This window comes from Cyprinus carpio, chromosome A1, assembly GCF_018340385.1.
Source record: "Cyprinus carpio isolate SPL01 chromosome A1, ASM1834038v1, whole genome shotgun sequence".
In the NCBI taxonomy this organism is placed as follows: Eukaryota; Metazoa; Chordata; class Actinopteri; order Cypriniformes; family Cyprinidae; genus Cyprinus; species Cyprinus carpio.
In genome coordinates this window covers 29,473,208-29,498,551 of record NC_056572.1, presented here as the reverse complement: position 1 = coordinate 29,498,551, position 25,344 = coordinate 29,473,208, and the positions used below count along the sequence as shown (strand labels likewise).

Genomic DNA, 25,344 nt, shown 5'->3' with positions numbered 1-25,344 from the left:
AAATTTAGATGTTCATTAGTCATGCAAAGATTTGTTTAAATGATGTAAAAGCGTAGTTGCTGAATGCTGACGGCAAACAAGAAAGTATTATAATGTTTGCCTTTCTATTACTAACAATATAAAAGCAATCGTTATAATACTTTTTACAATACATTTTAATTGTTTAACTGTGTCATTATATCTGATTATTAGACAGACGACTATCTGTATTAGACAAAACTGACAACAATGACAGCGAACAAGAAGGAGAATGTGAGCACTGTGTGTTCAGACGTTGCGTTCTCAGCGCCGTCAAAATAAAAGTCCGTCAGGCCGTCAAAATAAAAGTAATGCGCCACGACCACATCGGCCAATGCCGATATTTGAAAAATGCCAAATATCGTCAACCACTACTAATATGGCTTCTTCTTATCAAGATCTTAGGATGATGCTGTGTTCTGTAAATGTGTGAACTTCATATTATTTAAAAAAGTATCGTGCTTTATTACTTTTTAATAAACAAAGTACCAGCTTTAAAATTATTCCAAATTCATTACGAAATTGGCGCTCTTTAATGCGGCAGGCGCGATTGCTTTAGCACCTCAGTTCAAGTGGCAAGTGAACCCATTTAATCTTTCTCTTTATTACTATAGTACATAATAAACATGAATTAACAACAAAAGGTCAGCTATTTTATAAGAGATCCTAAAGTAAAACTTACTGAAATGTCTCATGTAATCTCTCATTCAGTGTTTCAAACTGCGAAAAACATGTAAAGCTTGTAAACATTGCAAGGTAATATACATTTACCTCAGAATAACCATTCCGGGTCCATAAGCTCATCAGTCAGCTAGAAAAATGACTATAAAGAGGAGCATTTTGCTATATTTATGTGCCTGAAAGTGTGAAAGACACACTCTTAAAAATAAATCTAAAAAATTCAACTCCTCCTATAAAACTGCATTTTACTAATTAAGAAAAACAGACTGAAAGTGTGAAAGACATACACTCTTAAAAATAAAGGTGCTTAAAAGATTCCTCTCTGAACCATTTTTGGTTCCACAAAGCAGCATTCAGTCAAAGGTTCTTTAAAGAACCATCTCTTTCTCAACTTTTTAAAATCTGAAGAAACTTTTTTCGCCACAAAGAATCTTTGTGATAAAATAATAAAATAAATAATACACGTTTATTCTGTGGCACCTAAAAAAATTATTTGGCGCCTAAGTTTTTTTTCTTTAAGGATCCAATGGCTCCTTACTCAATTTTTTTGTCTGAAGCCCTATATTATGCTTTTACCTTTCCTTTAGTGTGCAGAAAAACACTTGCCTGAAATGCCTTATATGTAGTTCTGCCATTATTTCCATCATTTAGTAACGTCACAAAGACAGGAACTAAAATGGTGTTTCAGCCCGAGGGTGAAAAGCGGTGATGGACCAATGTACAGTTTGGGAAAAATCGTGTTTTTTGAACTGTACATCATGTAAATGTATTCTAGCAGGCCCCTAAAATAAAATGTTGAACTTGTAAATGAGTATAATATAGCCACTTACACACATTGTCTCTTTAGTGCTCCGGCTGCTCCTCCACCCACTGACTGGGCCGTGCCTCAGTCCTCTCGGCTCAAGTACCGCCAACTCTTCAACAGCCATGACAAAATGATGAGCGGTTATCTCACAGGTGTGGTGTCTGTCACACAAAGCATGACACATAACGAACATCAGGCAGTGAAACACTTTGTATTTTGTTTTGTTGTTCAGCTCTGGGTCTAATTTAAATATCAAATTTAAATGCTGCATAGCTGTAAATTTGTATTTTCAAGTTTGATTTAATACTATTTTCTTATGCATTTACCACCGTTTATATTTTCTTTGTAAGAATCTAGTTTTTAATTCAATGTGTTTGCAGAGCTCAAAGCTCTCGTGATGAATGACAGTGGTTACTCAGTACAGCTTAGAGGAAACGGAGCTTGCTGACTCAACATGAGCAACTCTTTCTTTCAATTCCTATTTTCTCTCTCTCTCTTTCTCTTTCTTTTCTGCTTCAGGTCCACAAGCCAGAACTATTCTAATGCAGTCCAGTCTGCCACAGGCCCAGCTGGCAACCATCTGGTGCGGATCCAACACATTGTTTTTTTTTTAATGTGACTCGTATGTAAAACTCAAACAAATCTAGGAGTTCTGAGATTTGAATCAGTGTAAACATGAGGATTGGGATCTGGTTATTGTTATGAGTACATCCGACTGCTGTTTTGATTTCTTTAAAATGCTGTTCTTGAGATTTTTATGTTGCCTATGTTTAAGTGCCTCTATTATGCCATTTCAATGCAGTTTGTAATGTAGCTGAATGTGAACATAGACGATCTGCAAAGTAGAAAAGCCGAAAGTGCACGATAAATAAAGTTACTGTCGCCCAAAAAAAAAGAATTGAGAAGCCTAAGCGAGTCGTCAGTAATTCGAATCCCATTTTATCACGTGGTAATACATTTGCATAATGCCCGCCTATGTTCTATGTTGGCCGGCCGCGAACAGCTTGAACCACCCTCAAACACTGTAACTTGTTCATGAGGTTAACATCATGTCAAGAAGACGCTGTGAAAGTAAATGTTTCATTTTCACTTCCGAAAGATGAGGGTGCAAAGAATCAGTGGTTAAAATAATTTTTTTTCCACTGTACCACAGAAGTACAAGCCCAATCTTCTTTTGTGTTCACGTGATTTAACTGACCACTGATTCACAAAACACTTGCTCTTCAAAGATGACTTAGTACTTAGTTTATTTGGACCAGTTGGCTCCACTGAATCACAACTTGTCAGTATGATGAATAATATGTTTATATTTTCTATCGAGCTTTCAAAATATGGAACTATGCCAATAGGCGTTTTGTTTCTGAAACACGCTGGACGTGGTAGACTAATCACAACAGACTGGGCCATCTGACCAATCAGAGCAGAGTAGGCTCACAGAAAGGTGATGTTTATAGAGACAGAATCTTAGGACTGCTTCGAACGAAACGTTTGAGAATCATTGGAAACTGAGGTGATATTAAATGCATATTTTGAGAAAACAAAAGCCTTTTTATGACCTTGCATGCATGTAAACCTATTGTAGGAGGCTCCCAAAACAAAATGGCATAATAGGGGCACTTTAACACTGGATCTTGGGTGATCTGGTGTCATGTGGAAAGGCACGATAAATAGCTGTTTTGACTCCATATAACATCCACTTGTTTATCTATATAGGAACCTGTCAGATATAGACCAGGACGGAAAGTTGACTGCAGAAGAGTTTATTCTGGCCATGCACTTAATTGACATGGCCATGTCTGGTCTGCCTCTTCCCCCTTTATTGCCCCCTGACTTCATACCTCCAACATTCAGGTGAGTGAATACTTTGTCAATGACCATCTTTCATTCTTTTGAATCATCTGTCAATTTAGTTGAAAGTTAGAGTTAAGAGAACTTTCATTCTAACAATGCAGATGGTTACATTTATAGGACTTAATTCTTTCCTGTTTGTGTAGGAGAGTGCGTTCTGGAAGTGGAGTGTCGGTGACCAGTATTCACCCGACAGACCCACGGTCTCAGGATGAGCCAGAGGAGGAGGAAAAAGAGGCAGAGAGAAAACTTCCAGGTCAGAGGATAAGAGTACATCCTAATCATTCATAAAGGAAACTCCGCTGACTCACTGAAAAAATATTTGTGTTCTCAGATGACAAGTATAGACATGAAAAAGACCCCCTTTGCACCTGGCATTAAAGCATTTTATCTGGATAGTCCTTAACTGGATTTAGCTTTTAACTTGCATTTACATCTTGCAGTGCAATTCATTGTGAGATCTGATACCACATAGCCATACAAAATGGAAAACGCATCTTACATATTACCACAAAAGCTACATTAATTATAAATGTTCTGCCATTTACCGATTTTTAAAAAACATTAATGCCTAATTCAAAGTGTTTTTTCTTATTTTAGCTTATAGAATACTTAAGAAACATAGCCTCTGTATATAATGCTAATAGACAATAGAAGTGGAGAAAATGGGTAAAAGAAGTTTTAAAGATGATGGAAAATTTAAAGCCCAGCCTGAAAAAAAAGACAGTTAATGTTTTATGTGTAGTGCAACCTTTTACATATTATGCCATAGTTGTGTATGGTTAACAAAATGCATTAACATTTTCATTGAATATGGTCAGAACCTTTCCTGACGACCTTTGAAACTGGTTTCAGTGATCTCAATACAATCACTGTTATATATGGCTTTTAATGTGGTCAAGTGTATCACCAAAAACACGTTCATGCTAGATGTAAAAGAGGTTGCTACTATGTTTTAAATGTAAAAATCAGTCATTAAATTGTTTCCGTTCTTCCCCTCAGTCACATTCGAGGATAAGAAACGAGAGAACTTTGAGCGTGGAAACCTGGAGCTGGAGAAACGTCGGCAGGCACTGCTGGAGCAGCAGAGGAAAGAGCAGGAGCGACTGGCGGCCCTGGAGAAAGAGGAGCAAGAGAGGAAGGAGAGAGAACGACTGGAGCAGGAGAGACGCAGACAGCAGGAGCTGGACAGACAACTGGAGAGACAGAGAGAGCTGGAGCGACAGAGGGAGGAGGAGAGACGCAAGGAGATCGAGAGAAGAGAGGTGAGTTCAATAATTCTCAGTACATGTTAAACACTATCAGCATCAGCTGTAACCTCTTGAGTGTGTGTTGTGTGTGAAGGCTGCTAAGCGGGAGCTGGAGCGTCAGCGACAGTTAGAGTGGGAGAGAACACGCAGACAGGAACTGCTCACCCAGAGAAACAGAGAGCAGGAAAATATCGTCCTGCTCAAAGCACGGAAGAAAACACTTGAGTTTGAACTGGAGGCCCTGGTATGTGCACTTCTCTACACTTTATTGTTTTAAGGCAAGGCACTCCAGTTGAATTGAATAAGGTTAAAATGTTAACTAGTAGATATGACCAAAATTCCTCCGTGGATTAAGAAAATGCACACTTTTTTTTTTTTGGTATTACAAGTTTGTCTAATTAAATATGCACTAATTTGCATACATTACTAGAACAGGAATCTGAACACTGAATAAAACCAGGTTCAAAATTCTTGTTTAATTAGTTTTTAATTTGATTTTGGATATATCTTTTTATCACTACTTAATTCAGAAAATACAACCATGTTTTTAGGAATAAAATGTAGAACAATTACATGAACAATCCCCTCTTTAAAAGCCTTTAGAATATAGTTAGGTATAAAGACTGATTTGTTTTCAGTGCTACTGAAGTAAAGATTTCTGGCTCAGTGCATTCAACTCATTTTGACAAAACAGCCTTAAAGGGTTACTCCATCCCAAAATGAAAATTCTGTCATTAATCACTTACCCCCATGTCGTTCCAAACCCGTAAAAGCTTTGTTCGTCTTCGGAACACAATTTAAGATATTTTGGATGAAAACCGGGAGGCTTGAGACTGTCCCATATGCATATTAAGCCAAAGTTAATCTGATGCTGATTTTACTAGTTTGACATCTGTTTTTCTTTTTGGCTCTTCTCTAGAATGATAAGAAGTCACAGTTGGAGGGTAAACTGCAAGACATTCGTTTCCGTCTCTCAGCTCAGAGGCACGAGATCGAGAGCACCAATAAGACGCGAGAGCTCCGCATTGCTGAGATCACTAGCCTGCAACAGCAGCTGCAGGTGTGCACTACTTCTCATTTCTCTCTTCTTTCTTCTCACTTGCCTCCTACAGAGGCATCATCAGCATCCTTATAGCAATCACATCATTTGAATTAGTCACTCTCCCCAGTTTTTTTTTTTTTTTTTTTTTTTTTTGAGTGTGTGGATGAGGAGGGGGTAGTTTAAACCCCTCATGGACAGAGACTAGTGCTTTAGACTCTACAAATCTTGTTTATTTGCAATAATATTATAATATTTGCTCATACACAATAAGATATCAGTTTTAAGTTGCTCTGTACATAAGTGTTTCAAAGAAATCAGAATATTATATGTGTTTTCTCTCTTTTGTCTCCATCAGGAGTCTCAGCAGTGGTTGAGTCAGTTGATTCCTGACAAACAGTGTCTGAATGACCAGCTGAAGCAGGTTCAGCAGAACAGTCTGCACAGTAAGAACCCTTTCCTCTACACTGCTTTAAAGACCCAGGCTAGTTTTCTGCTTAGATATTATCACACTAGACGTTTTGGTGTCCATTTCAACAGTTTAGCTGGTATCTACTCATCTTATGTGGTTACCTAATAAAAGTGGTAAACAGCTGCCTTTATTACTGACTGTGGTGCCTTGTGTCTTTGTCAGTGTTATACATCATAAAAAACTAAATATTGTTGGAGTTCAAGGGTTCAGTCTTCTGCCATTATTATTTCAGAGTTTATTGTTTCAAAGTTTCTATAAAATTGCTGGGATTAAAATTGATGATCAGCCCAACACATCTTTGTTTCACAAACCTGTTCAAATTCAGGAAACTCAAATCAAGGTGTGTTCAGAGTTCTCGTCATCAACACGCCCACATGAAACCTTTGTAACATTTAAACAAACAATGATCTATAAATACTGTAGTCTGTAGAAGTTGCTGCTGACTGGTCATATTTGGTACTGCAGGAACAATTTTACAAATGACAGTTGAGCTGATTGAGCACAAAAACAACACCTTAGGTCTCAGATGCATGTAAACACTCAAGAACTATATGATCAGATTAGTGAACTAAGCATTATTTGAACAGTATTTCTGTTTGTTTTGCTCATTGAACTGGTGAAACAAGTACAGTTTTAGTGACCATTTTGATGATTAAAGTTTCCTTTTGTTTACATCAGTGTAAAAGGATGAAAAATAAATCATTTTGCAGAATGGTCCACAAAGATGTTAATCTCTCAGGAATGCTCTTTAATTGTTGTCTGATTATTTCTGCTTTGTAGGAGACTCTCTGTCTAGTCTTCAGAGGGCCATTGAAATGAAGGAATCCACTAAACAGCAGCTGAGAGAACAGCTGGACGCTGTGGAGAAGGAGACACGTTCCAAACTATTGGAGATAGACGCCTTCAACACACAGCTGAAGGTACTAAAGCCCTGAAAGAACTAAACACACACACACTCTTACACAAACAGACAGATCATTTTGTCTTCAGTAGTGTTTTTTTTTTAGTAACTTGGCAATGTTTTGTACTTTAAAATTAACATTTGTGCAACATTTACATAAAAACATCTTTGCAAAATAAAAAAAAAAAAGTATTTTGTAAATAAAAAAAAAAAAACAAATAACTAACCAATTTATTAGAACTGCAACATAAAACAACAAATACATAATTTAAATGAATTTTCTGTAATCAAATAACTGATGGAAGAAAACACATTTTAACAATCATCTGAATACTTTAGATGATATACATATAAAATAAAAAACCAAACACCTGTTTCATGGCTAATAAGAAAAAACTGTGGTGAATTTGCTGAAGTAACTCACCATTGACAGTTGGGGCGGTGTTCATTTTGGGCTCTCTGTATTTGTGTGAATGAAAGAGGAAGTAAGAGACATCATTGACCTTCCACCCAGTGTATGTGATAAAACCAACAGAACACTCTTAATTTTGTCTGAATGTGCCTTCAGAATAATAGAAAGAGAGTGTGTGATAAAGTAGAAGTATTTTCACTGCGTCACACAATCTCTTGTTCCTCTCTCACTGTATCTGCCTGCTGCTCACTCTGTCACCCCGCCCCTCGTCCTCCTCATCCTCCATTCATCCTGGCTGACTCCCTCTCAACTCCCCTCCCTTCACCCTGTTTATACGGCTTGGTTGGCCCTTGTTGTTCTGGCTTGACCGTGCTTTACCCCGCTTTACCCTTCGTGGTGGTACAGTCCTTGGGGCTGTTCTATCAGACCCACACTGCTAGGATGGAGAACCTGCAATCGGAGCTACTTAATGAAGAGCGGAGGGGGCGACAGGTAGACAACCTGATAATGCTGTTAACCCCCAGAAAACTACTACTAAACTATTACCATCTACTCACAGCACTGTGCTCTCTGTTGCCCTATATGAGGGGAGTTAGAGTAGCACACTTGCAGTTGTGTCTTGTCTTGACTACTTCCCTTTACTAAGACATCAACAGGGCTCTACAATAAGGATTTTTTTTTTTATCTGCTCAGATTTTTACCTGCCCTTGTCATATTTTCAAATAGGATGACCAAACTCAAAATACTACAAAACTCCTAATAATGATAATAATAATAATTAATAAATAAAATAGTTATTTGATTTGAAAAGATTGAGATAAACATTGAAAATACAGTATAAATGTATTTAGAAAACAAAAAGTATAATGTGGTACTTGTGCACTGACTGACACACACTCAAAGAAAGCCAGCTGTCACATATGCTTGAATGGTGAAATACACAAAGTGATGTCAAAATGCCCCTCTCACTGAGTCTTCCTGTAAACTTAGTCATTTAAGTGAATATAAATAGTTGTGAGAAAATCTAATGTGTTTTGGAACTGTGCATTAGGTCTTAAAGTTACAGCAGCCTAATATACCTGCTGCTGTCTTAGTAGCTTTAATAAGGATCAGTATGTTTAATTCATAAATTAAATACTTAAAAAATTAAAAACATAAAATATCCTAAAAACCAAAAGTATCTTTGTCTTATTGTGTGCAATTTCTTAATTTTAACGTGAGCAATTTCTTTCTTAATTTTAAGAACAAAATATAAAATAACAAAAATAACTTAACATACAAGTGAGTGTCAGAAAAAAATAAACAAGCTTTCTGCATTTTTATTTTTTTTCTGTCATGTATGACTTGCATCTGTTGTACATATTCCTGAAAATTCTGGAAATTACAGCCACAAAATCATCCATATTAAATCCCCCCCCCCCAAAAAAAGTGGAATTCTGGTGCGGTTGAAAACCAAGATGTGTGCTACTCTAGGTGTCATGATGACAGCAGAGTTCAAAGCTGTATGTATATGTAGGATGTGCTCTTGTTTGTAGATTGTTTGGACGTGCACCAGACAGACCGCTTTGGTCTATGCATTGGGTCTTGTTGTATTTTTTGTGTCATGTGCTTGAGCATTGCATTTTCAAGTCTCTCATACTGACCTTGTGACATGGGTCCATCTTTATTGTTGAGCCCTGATGAATAATATTCCTGAAAGAATAGTTTTGGAGATTTATTTTAAGCCTGTAGCTCGCACTAATTAACAGAGCAAAGGCTTTACTGCTCTGCTCTGGTTCAGATGTCACGTCTAGTCCGTTTGTTTCGCTCTGTACTTAAGATAAATAAGCTTAAGAGGCTCTGCATTGTGAAGAGCTGAGTACACATCAGAACAGAGTGCAAACAAAATGATGATGATGATGATGATGATGGTGTGACCTTTGACCCGTCACCATATGGGTGGCTCTGTGTCTCTTGCAGTCAGGGAGCTCTGTGGACGAGGTGCTGTTGGACTGTCTCGCAGCACTGCTGGCCTGTTTGAAGCATATAGACTTCTACATCCAGGTCATCCCTCCCTCTCCCCCGACCTTTGTTTTCACCCTACACCACGTCCCCTGCTCGTGTGTCTCACTGCACCTCCTCCAGCTCCCTTTGAGAAGGCCATCAAAAGCAGCGCTGTAGCTATTCTAAACCTTCACGCATCGGAAAAAAGCTATGCCTTTTTGTGCACTGATCTGAGGCAGATCATGGTAAATAACGCATAAGGTTGATTGTGCTGCTTTTTATTTTTCCAAGACGTGTGTCAATTAGATCCAAAATCTTATGCATGAACCTGAACATCATTTTTCTATTTTTTTTATGTATATATACATAATTTTAAATCTTGTAGCACCCATTACAGAATTTTTACTGCCATTTACGTTCTAGTCACTTAAGGAGTGCATTATCTTTTAGATTTTATCTTTAAGATTTTAAAATAGCTGTAAACTCTATTACACCAAATTTGAAGAATTTTGAGACATATTGTACTGCAGTGATCTGTCTTTTTTCCATCTGCTAGGAATTTAGCATTTATTTAGTTAGTTGGATGCTGAACAATTCATTCAAATATTTTAAATAAACATCTGAATAGTTTTAGTTCACTTTCTTTTCACTTTTATTATTGTTTAATTCTTAAGTAATTTTATAGGTTCATGTCATTTAGTTACATTGGTCTTGGTGTGATCAAGAAAATGCTTTCCCTGCAAAAATTAGGCTACATTTAAAAAGGAAGAAGAAGAAATAAATTGTCAGTGAAGTTGTTAACAGAAGCAAACTTCACATTTTCAGTGCATGTGCATTTCAGATGCATTAAAAAGTGCATGTCTGGTTCATGAAATCTAAACACTCACTCCCTTTTACACTGGTTTGGGGTGTATATATGTGTGTTTTACACTTGAATGGCTAACTTTCTCTGTCTTTCTAGAGTCTGTCTATTACCAGACCGCTTGCAGTGATCTTTCTTTGATTGTGTAATTCGATGTGTAAAATGTGCTTATGTGACATTCAACATTTAACACAAATATAGCTTCGATAAGAGATCCCAGACCAGAGAAACATACTCTCAGTAAGACATATGTGCTATCAACAGATCAGTTATTTTAATATCTAAAAAAATAATAATAATTAACACGACTCCTTTACCGAATCCTGATGATGTTTCCCAAAGAGCTTGCTTATTGGTGGAATGGTCTGGTCTTACATAAGCAGCAGTGTTTCCATTGGTCTGCTGAAGCACAGCCTGTTGTTTCCTCTCTTGTGGTTTCTGTGGTTCAAGTGACCTTACCCAGCAGGCATTGCAGCCTGTCGTCATGAACGCAATCGCTATGCAGTTTGCGCCATGTACCATGCAAGTGTACGATTTACGCATCCAATATTTAAATATAAATGCACTGAATTGGCTGTCAGTCAGTTGTTACATTAGTGAACCATTTGCTAGCCATTTATTAAAATTATAAATGGTTACATGAATCTTAGTCAAGCACACAATGTATATGCTGTGTACTGTTTTTACATTTTCTATTTTAAATAATTAAAATGTTTAGAGATAGCAGAGAGTTTGAAAATTTAGGTTTTCAATATTTTTAGATATTTTTACCTATGAGCTATAGTCAGAAATATGATTCAATATAAAAAAACGAGTAGAGGTTATGTGACTGAGACTTTGAACAGATTGTCCAGACTGCACTTGCAGGGCACAACTGCGAACCTATCTGTGTGTGAGAGAGAGAGGGTGAGCGCAAACAGAGCCCTGTTGCCCCCATACTCCCCCTTACCTTTCCTCCAATATCCCATCATGCATTGCAGGAGCTGAGAGAGATCCACAACAAACAACAGAGGCAGAAACAAAAGGGGCTGGAGGCTGACATCACCCAGCCGTCACATGGCAGGAAGTCCACAGAACTGCAAGAGTCTAGGTATTTTATGCCCTTCCATGGCCATTCTCTGTGGGGGAAAAAATAATTAGACTTTTCTAACTGCCATTCATTTTGTCCCTTACTTTCCTTCAGGTTGTCAGGGACAGAGGATGGTGTGTCTCCTGCATGGAGAGATGATGGGGTGGGTAAAGCGCCCACTCCTCCTGTGTCTCAGGCTTGGATAAGCCAAGTGAGTGAAGAGGAGAACCACAGCAGAGCCGAAGTACATGAAAACCTCTCCAAACTCCTCCCACAGCATCCGCAATCAGGGAAACTACAGGCTCCGTTCCCGTGGTCTATGGCAGGTGAGACAAAAGAAGATTGTTGAACCAGACAGACATGAATTGGATTGTTTTCGCAGCTGCTTTTTGTTTGTTTATCCATATTGAGACATGTTAAGCTCACCCTAAATGGCGTAAATCAATATAACTTTTGTGTTTGTGTTATAGATAAGATTCCAGTGTCTGGCTTTAATCAGGAGAATGTAAAGGTGGTCTACTATAGAGCACTGTATCCCTTTGAGGCCCGCAGTCATGATGAGATCACCATCCATCCTGGAGATATAGTGATGGTAAGCAATTTTTAACATCTTAATAATAAGAAATGCTTCTTGAGCAGCAAATCGGCATATTAAAATAATTTCTGAAGGATCATGTGACACTGAAGACTTGAGTAATGGCTGCTGAAATTTAGCTTTACCATGACAGGAATAAAAAAATATAAAAGTTCATTTCAATTGTAATAATATTTGACAATATTGCTGTTTTTACTGTAGTTTAATTAGTAGTGATAATTACTGTTGTTTACTGTTTGAGGAATAGTTTCAGCCCTATAATGTGTGCTTATATTTTCTGATTAGGGCTGTCATTAAAGGTTTAAACTAGGTTAATTACATGATGTGCCAATTAATATAATCAATCACAAATTAAACACGCATCAATTGTGGCTGAGAAATTACCCCCCAAAGATAAAGTCGATATTGTGTTCAATGAGAAATACATTGAACAGACATTACAAAAAGTAGCTTTAAAAAAGAAAAATATATTTAAGTAATGCAAGATGACATCTAGGTCAAGACCAGGGTGGGTGCATTAAAAATGCTTGAATATTTTTAACGTTATTTGTTTGAAAATTAGTTAATGTGTTAAATCAACAGCAATAGTTCTGATGTGTTCTTGCTGGAGAGTGTGTAATTGTCTCTGTCTTGTGTGAGAGAGAATATATGTGTGCTGTTAGTGTGTACATTACCTGACCTCTGACCCTGCCTCTGTCCTCCCTTTGCTCACTCTGCCTGAAGGTGAAGGGAGAGTGGGTAAGTCGAGGTTACTGCTCCTCGTGCACTTTTACTTATTTCTTAGTTTGTCTTTGATGTTGTCTGTTTTGTTCATTCGTCACTGAGCTAAAACAGACCCTGTACAGAGATCATAATATGTGGCCACATGTCTGTGTCTGTTGTTGAGTCTTTTGCAAGATTTCAGAGGCTTTGCTGTGTTTGTCATTAGATCACTCATAGAGATGTCAGTGATGCCTCTGGGATGCAATGACCATTTATTCCATTTCCTGTATTAAATCAACAAAATGAGTCTTTTGTGTCATCACATACAGTCACTGTGCTTCATGGGTTTCTCTGATGTATGAAGATGCTGAGATTCCTTAGTTATGTCTCTCATTTGTTTTCTGTTGTGTTTTTTACAGGTGGATGAGTCTCAGACAGGTGAACCTGGATGGTTAGGAGGAGAGATTAAAGGGAAGACTGGCTGGTTCCCTGCCAATTATGCAGAGAAGATTCCAGAATCTGAAGTTCCTCTTAGTTTGAGGGCTAGCGCTTCTTCTAGTCCCTCCCCTAAATTGGGTTCCCATATGTCCTCTGCTTCTTCATCGACCACAGCCACACCTGTGCAGCCAGTCTCCGCAGAGTCTGCAACGATAGCCCCGCCCTCCTCAGCCCCTGCCCTTCCAGGCCCCGCCTCCTCCTCTTCCTCAGCATCCAGTAACTGGGCAGATTTCAGCACTACGTAAGTAATTTGTCCAATAAAAAATATTTCTAGCACAGACATTTATTTTCAGCTCGGGTTTATCTGTATCTATTTTGATTCTATGTTCCTGTGACTTTAATTCAGATGGCCAACTAATTCCACTGTGGAGAAGCAGGACAGTGATGGATGGGATGCATGGCCAACCCAGCCCACTCAGCCGTCCCTGTCCGTGCCCAGTGGAGGGCAGATCAGACAACGCTCTGCTTTCACCCCGGCAACCCTCTCCGGCTCCTCACCCTCACCTGTGCTCGGCCAGGTACATATACTCTCTCAAAAACTGCCCCTGTCCATATTAATTAATAAGATTTCTTTGTGTGTTAAATTTATTATTTTTTCTTAACTACTTGTATTAAATAAATCTGTATAGATGGAAAAAATACTCTAACCTATGCATTTTAAAGGAATAATTCAAACCCAAAAATGACTCCAAGACCATTCATGATGTAAATGAGTTTGTTTCTATATCAGAAATTTAGCATTACATCACTTGCACACCAGTGGATCCTCTGCAGTGAATGGGTGCCGTCAGAATGAGAGTCCAAACAGCTGAAAAAACATCACAATAATCCACATGTAATCCACACGACTCCAGTCCGTCAATTCATGTCTTGTGTAGTGAACTGCTGCGTGTTTGTAATAAACAAATCCAACATTAAGCCGTTTTAAACCTTTGCTTCTTGCCAAAATACAAGTCCATCTTAATAATCGATTTGTTTGTTACAAAGACACAGTTTTTTGTTTCACAAGACATTCATTGATGGACTGGAGTGGTGTGGATTACTTGTGGATTATTGTGATGTTTTAATCAGATGTTTGGACTCTATTTTTAACTGCACCCATTCACTGCAGATGATCCATTGGTGAGCAAATGACGTAATTCTAAATTTCTCCAAATATGTTCTGATGAAGAAACTCATATAAATCTTGGGTGCCCTGAGGTTAAAAATGTTAGCAAATTTTCTAGTAAATGAACTATTGCTTTAAAGACTACAAGGCCTCTTTCTTTCAGGCTTTTACATATATGTATGAAAAGAATCATACCATTGTTCATCATTTAATTAGATGGAAGTTATGGTTAGGTACTGGGATCTTATCAGTGCATTTTTTTTTTTTTTTAAGTTTAATTTTGAAAACTCTTTTCTGTCTGTCTTGATTCCAGGGTGAAAAGGTGGAGGGTCTGCAGGCGCAGGCTTTGTATCCATGGAGAGCCAAGAAAGACAATCATCTAAACTTTAACAAGAATGACGTGATCACCGTCCTGGAGCAGCAGGATATGTGGTGGTTTGGGGAGGTTCAAGGGCAGAGAGGATGGTTCCCCAAATCTTACGTCAAACTCATCTCTGGGCCCGTCCGGAAATCTATGAGGTGTGTATCTTGGTGATATATCATTACCATACTAGTTACTAGCTGATATTAGTGATTTTTATTGGATGTTAGCATATTAAAATTTTAGTTTTCTGTCAGTGCATCTGTGCAAAATAGCACAGGTTTCTAATAATACTATATTCGTAATGTATTGTAATAAATAGGATTTCACTTTTCGAGCATGACATAACAATTATGACCCCATTATGAAGTACCAGTTTTATTACAATAAGTGATGTTGAACACACAGTTAGGCGTTTCATCATTTGAGTTTTGAATGCTGTTGTTCTGTTTCAGTATTGAGTCTGGCTCTTCGGACAGCCCTCCCAGTGTTAAGAGACCCAGCCCATCTCCAAACAAACCCACAGATCTTGGAGAAGGTCAGAATACCAGCGACAGCTCGATGGATCATGTGTTTCTCCCTCTGTCTTCTTAATCGTTTTGTATCTGAAAGTCTGTGTGATTCTGTCTGATCACAGAGTATGTGGCCATGTATACATATGAAAGCAGTGAGCAGGGTGACTTGACCTTCCAGCAAGGTGATGTCATCACGGTCACAAAGAAAGAAGGAGATTGGTGGACCGGCACTGTGGGCGGGAAGACTGGAGTCTTCCCCTCTAATTATGTCAAACCTAAAGAATCTGAGGTAACGACTTACAGTGGTAAACAGAACTTGAATTGTTTGAGCTTTTTTATAATGCAGTACTGTTGATACAAATGCAGTTGCATGCAGAAAGTTGTTATTGTAGTCAAATAAGGAATGTTTTCAACCAATAAAATCAGTATAACAATAGCATTCCTTCCACTTTTTTCTAGGGTTTGGGATCTGCTGGAAAAACAGGAAGTTTAGGGAGGAAACCAGGTGGGTGCTGATGTCCTCATGCTATAACTCTCTCATCAAACTTGTACCATAGGTTGCCTGTGATTGAGAGAATTTTAGCTAAAAAAAAACAGTTTTGTGGCTTTTTATAACTAAATTCAGAGACCAAAATTATACCATAACAGTATTTTATTAGCAAGCGGCCCTGTATTCCTGCTTTTTTCTCTTTTGACCTGTATTTTTCTTCTGTGTTCAGAGATTGCCCAGGTGATTGCTCCTTACACAGCCACCGGGGCAGAGCAGCTCACCTTAGCACCTGGCCAGCTCATTCTCATTCGCAAGAAAAACCCAGGAGGATGGTGGGAAGGAGAACTTCAGGTCTGAATAACACACATGCTATTAAGTACACCCACACTTACTACTACAATAACACAAACCTTAAACATTAAATAGAATCTGTAGTTATAGAAGCAGCGCATATTTGGTGCTCTGTAATGTTAAATCTGCTTACTGGTGCTCAGATTTACTTAATTTAATTTATGACATCCGTGCTTGTGGAATATGATATAATATGGTGATACCAGTGAGATATCGCTGTTCCTTAGAAATTAGATTGTATGCTAAATTTTTACTTCAGATTCATTTTAATGGCCCACTGCTGTTGCTCTCTTCAGGCAAGAGGAAAGAAGCGTCAGATTGGCTGGTTTCCAGCTAATTATGTAAAATTATTGAGCCCCTGTACCAGTAAGACCACACCCACAGAGCCCAACCCACCCAAGCTGCCAACACCCAATGCAGGTACAGGTAACTTATTATGCAAGTAACTGGTTTCATACGTTTGTACTTTGTTCTTTTTAGAATTAAAACGTTGAAGGCGATATATAATTATGTCAGTTGAGCATGTTGCCTCTTGTCTTTTAGTACAGGCTAGGTTACATGTACATTACTGCCAACACACCATCATCAACTCATAGTTTTTGCATTTTTCATAGCATTTGCATGTCCTCATAGTTGGTAGATAAAGGCAGTCTACCAAATAGCTAAGCAAATACTCCAGTAATCAGGAATAAATATATTATAATTATTCTAAATAACGAAATAGAGATTTTGAAATTAATTTGTCAGTAGTTGAAAAGTATGTTGAAAATATTATCAAAATGTGAAAATGTACTACAGTCGTATAAGATCATTGCATAAAAACCAAGCCATCTTATATTTTACATGTGCGCTTGTGTTTCGCCTCCATAGTGTGCCAGGTGATTGGCATGTATGATTACACGGCTCAGAACGATGATGAGCTGCCTTTCGGGAAAGGCCAAATCATCAATGTTTTGAGCAAAGAGGATCCTGATTGGTGGAAGGGAGAGCTGAATGGTTCCATTGGCCTTTTCCCATCAAACTACGTCAAGCTGACCACCGACACAGATCCCAGCCAACAATGTGAGTCCAGAAAATTCTGTATTTTATACACACACTCACACTGAACCTCTCTCTATCCTGCTCAAAGAAATTAGAGATAACAGATAAATTCTGAAATCCCTTTGAGAGACAATTGGCTTGAAGTGTCACCATAACATCATTAAATGGACTGTGCCAATACAGTCATTTCTTTTAAATCCTTGAGGACCTTCTCTCAAATTTAGTTTTAGATATGTCCTCACGATGTGGTGAGTTATAGAGCCTCCAGTGTCCACACTGAAGCCCCTCCTCTTCCTGTTTCCAAGCAACCTCTCACCTCATGTTGTAGAGCATTAAGTAGACTCTCACCTCTCTTTCTCTCTCTGCCTGCATGATGGTGTCCTTGTCATTGTGGCGTCCTGTGAAAAGTGTCTTGCAGAGTTCATTAAGTTCTCCTAGCTCGTGAAGAATTTGCACATTGTGGTTTTTCTTTTCTTTCCTTTTTTATTTAGATTTTCCCCCCTTTTTTTTGGCTTATGTGCTGTGTTTTCCTCTTTCTAGGACTCTTATGTTGCCCATATCCCACTCAGCCTTGAAAGTCCTCAAAGCGACCCACTATCCCTTAAACTGTGCCCAGCGGGATGATGGGAGATGGAACATTGATCATGTGACTGCCCCCCCTCACAGCTGGCTTTGTGGCCAGAAGAGACGAATACTACAGAGAGCAGTTGTTAACTTCAATATTCAGAACCGTAGACTCTCGGGCAAAATTGCCAGCCAGCATCCTCCGCATTAAAGCAATTAAATAAACAAGAATGCCTAATATCTGAAGGATCTCTTCCCTTTCTTCTTTTACAAATTCATGAAATTAATCATTCACACTGAATTTGTACAATGAATTGAAACACTAATCAAAATGTGCTGGATAGTGGGTCCTTTTGTGGCTTTCTGTGATCTCGCCTCAAAGCCTGTAGGTAAAAAAGAAAATTTGTTATAAAGCAACCAATCAAAATGCTTCCATTCAGTGTTAAGTTCCACTGCTTCATCCGACTAATGCACGCTCTTTTTCGCTCCTCCAAACCCCGCCCCCGGGTTTCTCATTGGATCATAGCACCACAGAATGACCCACTATTCATGAGTCATGACGTAATGGGGTGCAAACATGTCATAACTGACGTGCTTACTAGTGTCATTGCAAACTCATCAAGGCTCTAATATGTGAAATTGAGACATAGCGATGTGTACAACATATCCGACCAGTTGAAATATCAAGATGTCATACTTCTTGGATGCCAAAGTGTGTCTAAAACAAGTCAAGTGATCTCGAAAATGAGTTGAAGTGTCCTCAAATGGTCGGATATGTGGACTTCATGTAGAATACTATTGTGTGTCATTCAGAACAATCCCTCCCCCTTCACCCCTTCCAGTACACACAGGTGCTGTCAGTCAATTTGACGGACAAGATGGACAACTCAGTTCATCCGGTGCAGTCACATGCCTCTCTGTGTCTCTCACATGTTCATACCAAAACAGTGGATGAATTGATTTGTGTTTGTATGCTTGCTAGTTTGTTTGTTTCTTGATTGTTTGTTTCATTGTGTTTGTGTGATGGGGTTGAGAATTGGTGTTGCAAACCAAAAAAAAAAATGCACAACTGCCACTTAAGGATAATGGTACAATGATAGACAAAGTGCGTACATGTATAAAATGTTGCTGGAAGTGACGTACTCGTTAAGGGTTTCCTTACATGATTAGACTTTCAGTGTTCATTTCTTATATAATTGTGTTTCCCATATAGATGGATGAATGATTTTATGTATTCTCAATCGTTTGCTGTCATCATTCTGTCATGTTGATTGAATTTTCAGTTGTTTTTAATGTTGATTTTGAGAACACTAGATTTCAAGGTGTTCTTGATATAACTGCTCACTATTTTTATAATGATCAAAAATTGTTATGCATAGTGTTTTAAAAAATCCACTGCAGTATGTACACCGTCCTTTACCAGAAAACAAAAATATGAAAGTGTAAGTAGAGAGCATTTAGTCCAATAAATATTATGAAATTGAGATGTCATGCTTTGAATGAAACCCTAAACAGCATTAATGTACTGTACATAAGCTTACCCTTCTAATCACAAATGCTTATGACTAAATAGAGGTTTACATGTGAAACATGAAAGACTGGAATTTTCTTTTAAATATATGAACAAGAGACTGAGTTAGGGCCATAAGATCATCCAGTGTGTTTTTTCTGCTTGTTAGAAAGCAAACAAAGCATGGCATTAATTTGTACTCCTACAATATTGTACTGGCAACTCACTGATTGTTTTTTTTTTCCTGCCTCATAACAGTGTTGTAATTTCAATGCTGAGAAACAAGACATGAAATCATGTCTGTGTGATTCTTTATTGGTTCCACAGTATTTGAGGTTGCTGCTTTATTATTGGCTGGATGGACTGTCCATCATGTCCGTGACCAGTCTCTTGCAAGGTTTTTTGTTTTGTTTTGAAAATCCTCCTCAGACTACAGAAGCACAACTGCTTCCTTCCCATTCAGTATTTGCAATACTCTGTAATACAATGCATTTGTTCTGAATATCTCACCAAAATGTCCAAAACATCACTTGACCATTAAAGCATTTTATCAAAATAAAATGAATGTACAGTTAAAAACTCAACTATATACAACAGTTCCTAGCTTTAAACAAAGTGTCATACCACCTTTATAAAAAAAAAATGTGTAACCATTAAAGAACTTCATTGCAACTGCAGACTGGCTTTATTTATTTTCAATCTGCTACCAGATGAAGTGATTGTGTCACTATCACACGCATAATGTTTTTGAATGCACAATGATGTTTAATTCATGACTCACACATGTGGCATAAAATCAGTATTGCACGAGGAATATGCCTGCATGCATATTCTATAGAAGATAATGCACATTTAGTTTGCTTTTTTTAAACCGCTGTCTGGAATAATTGATTCTGATCGGGCAATTACAGCATTCTGCGGTCAAATATTTTTGTATAATTGAGCGTGTTCCTACAATAACTGCTAGTATTGCCTCGTATCACTCCGTCATCTCTTTCCTCTCACATAATAAAGTAAGTTCAACTCAAATCAATGTTTCATGTCCAGTTATTTATTTGATAAGTGTAATAAGCTTCATGACAGGCCCTTTTTTTTTATAATAATCATACATTATTCCTTACTTAATGCAAAGAGAAATAAAACACTCAGCTTTCATTTCCAGTATTATTCTAACCAAAGTAATTTGCTTAAAATACAATTGAATTAATGTACTAATGAATTAATATTTTTTTTTCTTTTATGTATTAATCTAAGCATGAGATGTGACTGTGCATGACCTCTGTGCGTTTCACAGGGTGTGCCGACCTCCACCTGCTTGACATGCTGACCCCAGTGGAACGGAAGAGGCAGGGTTACATACATGAGCTTATTGTTACAGAGGAGAACTATGTCAATGACCTGCAGCTAGTCACTGAGGTAAAACTCATAAGAAATTATGGTTTAATCAGGCCTACAGAGTGGCCAAGATCAATAGCAGGACTGTTGTTTGGTGTTTAAAAAAAATCAAGAAACCGCTGTTAATAAGTATGTAATTGTATTTTAAAAAGTTGTAACCAATATTAATGGTTTGCTTTCAGACGTTCCAGAAGCCTCTGCTGGAGTCGGAATTGTTGACTGAGAAGGAGGTGGCCATGATCTTTGTCAACTGGAAAGAGCTGATCATGTGCAACATTAAACTGCTCAAGTATGCCACCTACTGATTAACACAGAGGAAATCCTGACTCCATCATTAGTTTCCATGCAATTTAAGCTCTTTGCATTTGTGTTTATTCTATAATAAAAAAAAATGCTCTAAAGCTGTTAATGAGAATGCACTGCATCAGTATTTATTAAGGTAATGCAAAGTCGAGACAACTATAAGAATAGATCAGATGTAATTCCGTCTAATGAGGGGGCCCTTAACATGCTCAAAAACTCTTGAAAATTGGCACACACCTTGGAATCTGCGGCCATTAGGGCCGGGCAGAGACTGATACACGGGCGTGGCACAGGGGCTCTACAGCGCCCCCTGGAATATTGAGGGCCATATATCAAGCATACTTGCACGTATACATATGAAACTCGGTACACATGTAGATCTCATCAAACCAAACAACTTTCGCACTGCATGTCATAAGCTCCGCCCAACAGGAAGTTAGCTATTTAGGGTTTTGTGAAAAACACATGCTCTGGAATTTGATATACTCCTCTGAGGAACTCCACCCGTTTGCCACAAAACTCGGTGAACATGATCTCAAGACATTGGGGATGCTAAATTGCGAAGATATTTTTGATATCTCGAACGGTTTGTCCGTGGCGAGGCGTTGAAATTATGGCGAGAAATGAGAAACAGGAAATGTCTAATAACATCAACATACACTACCTGAGTTTGATCAAACTTCATCGGTTTGTTCGATGTATGATGCCGATCGCATATATGTGACTATTAGGAGTCAAAGTTACAGCGCCACCAACTGGCAGCAGGAAGTGTGTCATTTTCAAAATGCTTTGAATTCAGCATCTTATTTTTACTCGATTTGCTTCAAACTTCATCAGAATAATGACAAAACACGGCCGATGTAAATCTCTTGTGGGGATATTGATATCTAATATAGTGTTGCCATGGCAACGTGTCAAACTTGAATATTCTGTTCTGGTGATTTTGAGGCAGATAACATGCTCAGAATTACATAAAACTGAGAACACATATCAGTATTAATGATAGCTAGACAATGGCAAAAGCTCATGAAAGGGCGTGGAGGAGCCACTCTATAGCGCCACCTTTTGTCAAAAGTGAGGGGGTTAGTTTTAGCTACAGACACCAAACTCAGTACATAAATTGTTCTTATCAAGACGGACAACTTTCTAATTCACAGTCATCAGCTACGATGAACAGGAAGTCAGTTATATTGATTTGAATATGGATTTTTGGAAAAATATAGCTGTGAATTAATGCATACTGCTCAGAGGAGAATTACAGTATACACACCAAACTTTGTCTACATGATGCCAAAACATTGAGGAACTTAAATTGCGAATGGATTTTGGATAGCTTGAACGGTTTTGCCTTAGTGATTTATTGAAATAACAGTAAAAAAGTAAACATAAATTGTCTTATATTTCTTAAAGTGCAGCTTCCAAACACTTCAAAATTAATTTTTATATATAGAGGATAAGTCATTCTGAGCAAATATGCATAGTTTCACGACTTTTCAATGCTCTATGGATAACAGAAAATTAAAAAACTGTCAGTCATCTGATCTCACTCTGAGGCCAGTCTCTCTGTGTGAGAAAAAGGAGGGGGCTGAGTCACTCTGATGACTCTGCCATTGCCCTGTGAAGAATGTGTGTGCGCTGAGTGTATGTGTTAATCGTTTTTGATGTTACAAAGGTTATTTAGTCAGAAGCAGTGAACACTTGTATTTTTCTTTGACAGCATTAGATTTATTATTATGCTTTCACTTTAAGAACCAATCACGGGTTTAAATATACACATGCCTTTTATTTCTGAACTGTTAACGTTAAGACATATGCCTAACCGACTGTGTTTACTAGGATATTCCCCAAAACGCGCATTTAGATGTAATTATGTATTTATTGATCCATGCACAAAAAAAGCGGAAGATAGCTCAGTTTAGTATTCGCGCGTGCTGCTGTCTGTGTGCATGCACGCGCTTCAGATGTGTGCGGTGAAAACTCACACAGCGCTCGACTGTTCCGCGAACAATCCCGAGCGTTTTATATGCTCACCTTGTGCCTTATACCGAGTCCTAATCGGTGAGTTTGAACGAGAATGCAGCCGTTGACGGACATTATGTGAAAATGTAGACAGTGCCAAATAAGCTGCCTATTTATATAACAGACATCTATATTGTAAGTGTGCTATCGATGAATCGATCCATATCGATGAATCAATACACCCCTAACATATCAAACGTAAATAACTGCATAGACATCACTGTTTAAAACTAAATATAGATTAATCGTTTTTGATGTTACAAAGGTTATTTAGGTGGGTTTTTTTTTTTCGTTTCGTTTTTTAGGTGCTATCGATGCATCGATCCATATCGATGAATCAATACACCCCTAATATAGGCTATGTGTGTGTGTGTGTGTATTTCAAAAAAAAAAAAAAAAAAAAAAAATATATATATATATATATATATATATATATATATATATATATATATATATATATATATATATATATATATATATATACTGTATATAGGTCAGTATTTAAATGTCATATTATTATTTAATGATTTGAAATTATATATTATTATTATTATTATAAATTATAATTATATATATATATATATATATATATATATATATATATATATATATATATATATATATATATATATATATATATATATTAATTATAGGTAATAATAATAATATAATAATAATTTTCAAACTCATTTAAATACTGACCTATGACATCCTGTGACATGAAATTTATCTGAATTTACACAACTCATGATGTAACAGTAAAACAGATAAGCTCACAGATGAAGACCAAGCTGTAATGCCGGCAAAAATATTTTACAAATGCTTATAGATCAATAAAATCATTAAAAATTCTTTTGCACGGCGTGCATCATTATTAGGCACTTGATATTCAGATGATATTTTCCAAGCACATATATATATGCCCTTTTGGAAAAATGGCTCTTAACCAAAAATAAAAATTTTGCTTTTTGGTCAAAAAAGGTTCCTGACCCCTGTTCCAGAATCTGGCAGTAAGTTTGGGGAGCGCATTTTTATTCCATCTTCTATTCTGAAAAGTCTTAATTCTTAATTCTTTTGCAGTTAACTTGTGTCTTTTCTCCACCTTTTTTTTTTTTTTTTTTTATCAAACTCCACTGTCCCAGTCAGCATTTTTTTGTCCAATGATCATGTCGAAATTTTGCAATTTCTATATTGCAATAGTTTTGAATAATTCTCATGGGGATTTAATAATCTTTGACTTTTCAGTCCGAGTTAAAACTTTTTTTTGGCTCAATTCATCTGTAAAAAAAAGCCTAATAATTCTGCACACCTGAATATAAGGTGTTTTTCTCTTCCAGCCTTCATGGACAATTATATATCGCTCATAAATGATTAAATACAAAATTAATGGTAGTTATTAAGATTGATGTCATTGGGAATTGGTAAAATGTGCTTGGAAAAAAAAAAAAACTCAGAATATCAACATGCCTAATAATTGTGCACACAGTGTAAATCAATAAAGGGTTTAGTAACACTTTATAATAAGGTCTAATTTGTAAACATTAATAAATTCTGTAAAAATATATTTTTTCATGTTCATTTACTAATGTTTGTTGATTTTAGGTCAAAGTGCAATAACTAATGTTAACAGAATTTTTTTTTTTTTTTTAAGTTTTGACTATTAACTGACATTGACATGCAATATAATTATTGTTCATGTTAGTTAATCTTAATAACTGAAACCTTATAAAAAAGTGTTACTAAAGTATTATGTATTGTTCTCTGTGTGTGTCTTTCATAGTCTTGATGGTTTGGATTAACCCTTTAATTGCCGAATCCTTAAAACCAGACTGCCATAGAGTTACTGTAAATGCATGTGCCCGCTGGGCACAGTTTTCCTGATGCCACCGGGGAGGCCACACTGATGCGGCCATCGCTGCTTGCATATGATGGCTTGAGCCCGCCATCGCTGCTTGCAGCTATATTTTTTTATTATTATTATTATTTTTTTCCAACGTCTCAGGGGCTTTTGGGGCCCTTAACATACTCGAAAACTCTTGAAAATTGGCACACACATTGGAACCTGCGGCCATTAGGGCCGGGCAGAGACTGATACACGGGCGTGGCACAGGGGCTCTACAGCGCCCCCTGGAATATGGAGGGCCATATATCATACATACTTGCACGTAGACGTATGAAACTCGGTACACATATAGATCTCATCAAGCCAAACAACTTTCGTACTGCATGTCATAGGCTCCGCCCAACAGGAAGTTGGCTATTTAGGGTTTAGTATTCTTATTTTTCGTCAAAGTTGTGGGGGCTTTTGGGGCCCTTAACATGCTCAAAAACTCTTGAAAATTTGCACACACCTTAGAATCTGTGGCCATTAGGAGGCTGCAGAGGCTGAGACCCGGGCGTGGCACAGGGGCTCTACGGCGCCCCCTGGAACACAGTCAGAAATGTTGATGTATAGTTCAAACATACTTGCACGTATTCATATGAAACTCAGTACACATATAGATCTCATTGTGCCGAACAACTTTCGTATTGCATGTCATAGGCTCCGCCCA

The 25,344-nt window shown here is 37.5% G+C and overlaps 1 protein-coding gene across 2 annotated transcripts in view; it reads left to right on the top strand.

The window, feature by feature from the left end:
• LOC109082453 (intersectin-1-like) overlaps positions 1 to 20,809 on the top strand; it is a 44,471-nt gene extending 23,662 nt beyond the window's left edge. The window contains exons 8-31 of one of the 2 annotated variants that reach the window (XM_042761369.1): positions 1,547 to 1,656; positions 2,024 to 2,087; positions 3,218 to 3,355; positions 3,499 to 3,608; positions 4,355 to 4,617; positions 4,697 to 4,846; positions 5,522 to 5,662; positions 6,000 to 6,087; positions 6,894 to 7,033; positions 11,252 to 11,361; positions 11,455 to 11,666; positions 11,811 to 11,932; positions 12,659 to 12,673; positions 13,057 to 13,376; positions 13,482 to 13,653; positions 14,557 to 14,762; positions 15,060 to 15,142; positions 15,242 to 15,408; positions 15,579 to 15,624; positions 15,839 to 15,960; positions 16,257 to 16,380; positions 16,831 to 17,022; positions 20,370 to 20,491; positions 20,653 to 20,809. In XM_042761369.1, the coding sequence (XP_042617303.1) occupies positions 1,547 to 1,656; positions 2,024 to 2,087; positions 3,218 to 3,355; positions 3,499 to 3,608; positions 4,355 to 4,617; positions 4,697 to 4,846; positions 5,522 to 5,662; positions 6,000 to 6,087; positions 6,894 to 7,033; positions 11,252 to 11,361; positions 11,455 to 11,666; positions 11,811 to 11,932; positions 12,659 to 12,673; positions 13,057 to 13,376; positions 13,482 to 13,653; positions 14,557 to 14,762; positions 15,060 to 15,142; positions 15,242 to 15,408; positions 15,579 to 15,624; positions 15,839 to 15,960; positions 16,257 to 16,380; positions 16,831 to 17,022; positions 20,370 to 20,491; positions 20,653 to 20,775 (3,340 nt within the window). In that variant the 3' untranslated portion in view covers positions 20,776 to 20,809. The remainder of the gene's footprint in view (positions 1 to 1,546; positions 1,657 to 2,023; positions 2,088 to 3,217; positions 3,356 to 3,498; positions 3,609 to 4,354; positions 4,618 to 4,696; positions 4,847 to 5,521; positions 5,663 to 5,999; positions 6,088 to 6,893; positions 7,034 to 11,251; positions 11,362 to 11,454; positions 11,667 to 11,810; positions 11,933 to 12,658; positions 12,674 to 13,056; positions 13,377 to 13,481; positions 13,654 to 14,556; positions 14,763 to 15,059; positions 15,143 to 15,241; positions 15,409 to 15,578; positions 15,625 to 15,838; positions 15,961 to 16,256; positions 16,381 to 16,830; positions 17,023 to 20,369; positions 20,492 to 20,652) is intronic. The other variant, XM_042761372.1, reaches the window with a different exon arrangement.
• The last annotated feature ends 4,535 nt before the right edge of the window (positions 20,810 to 25,344 follow it).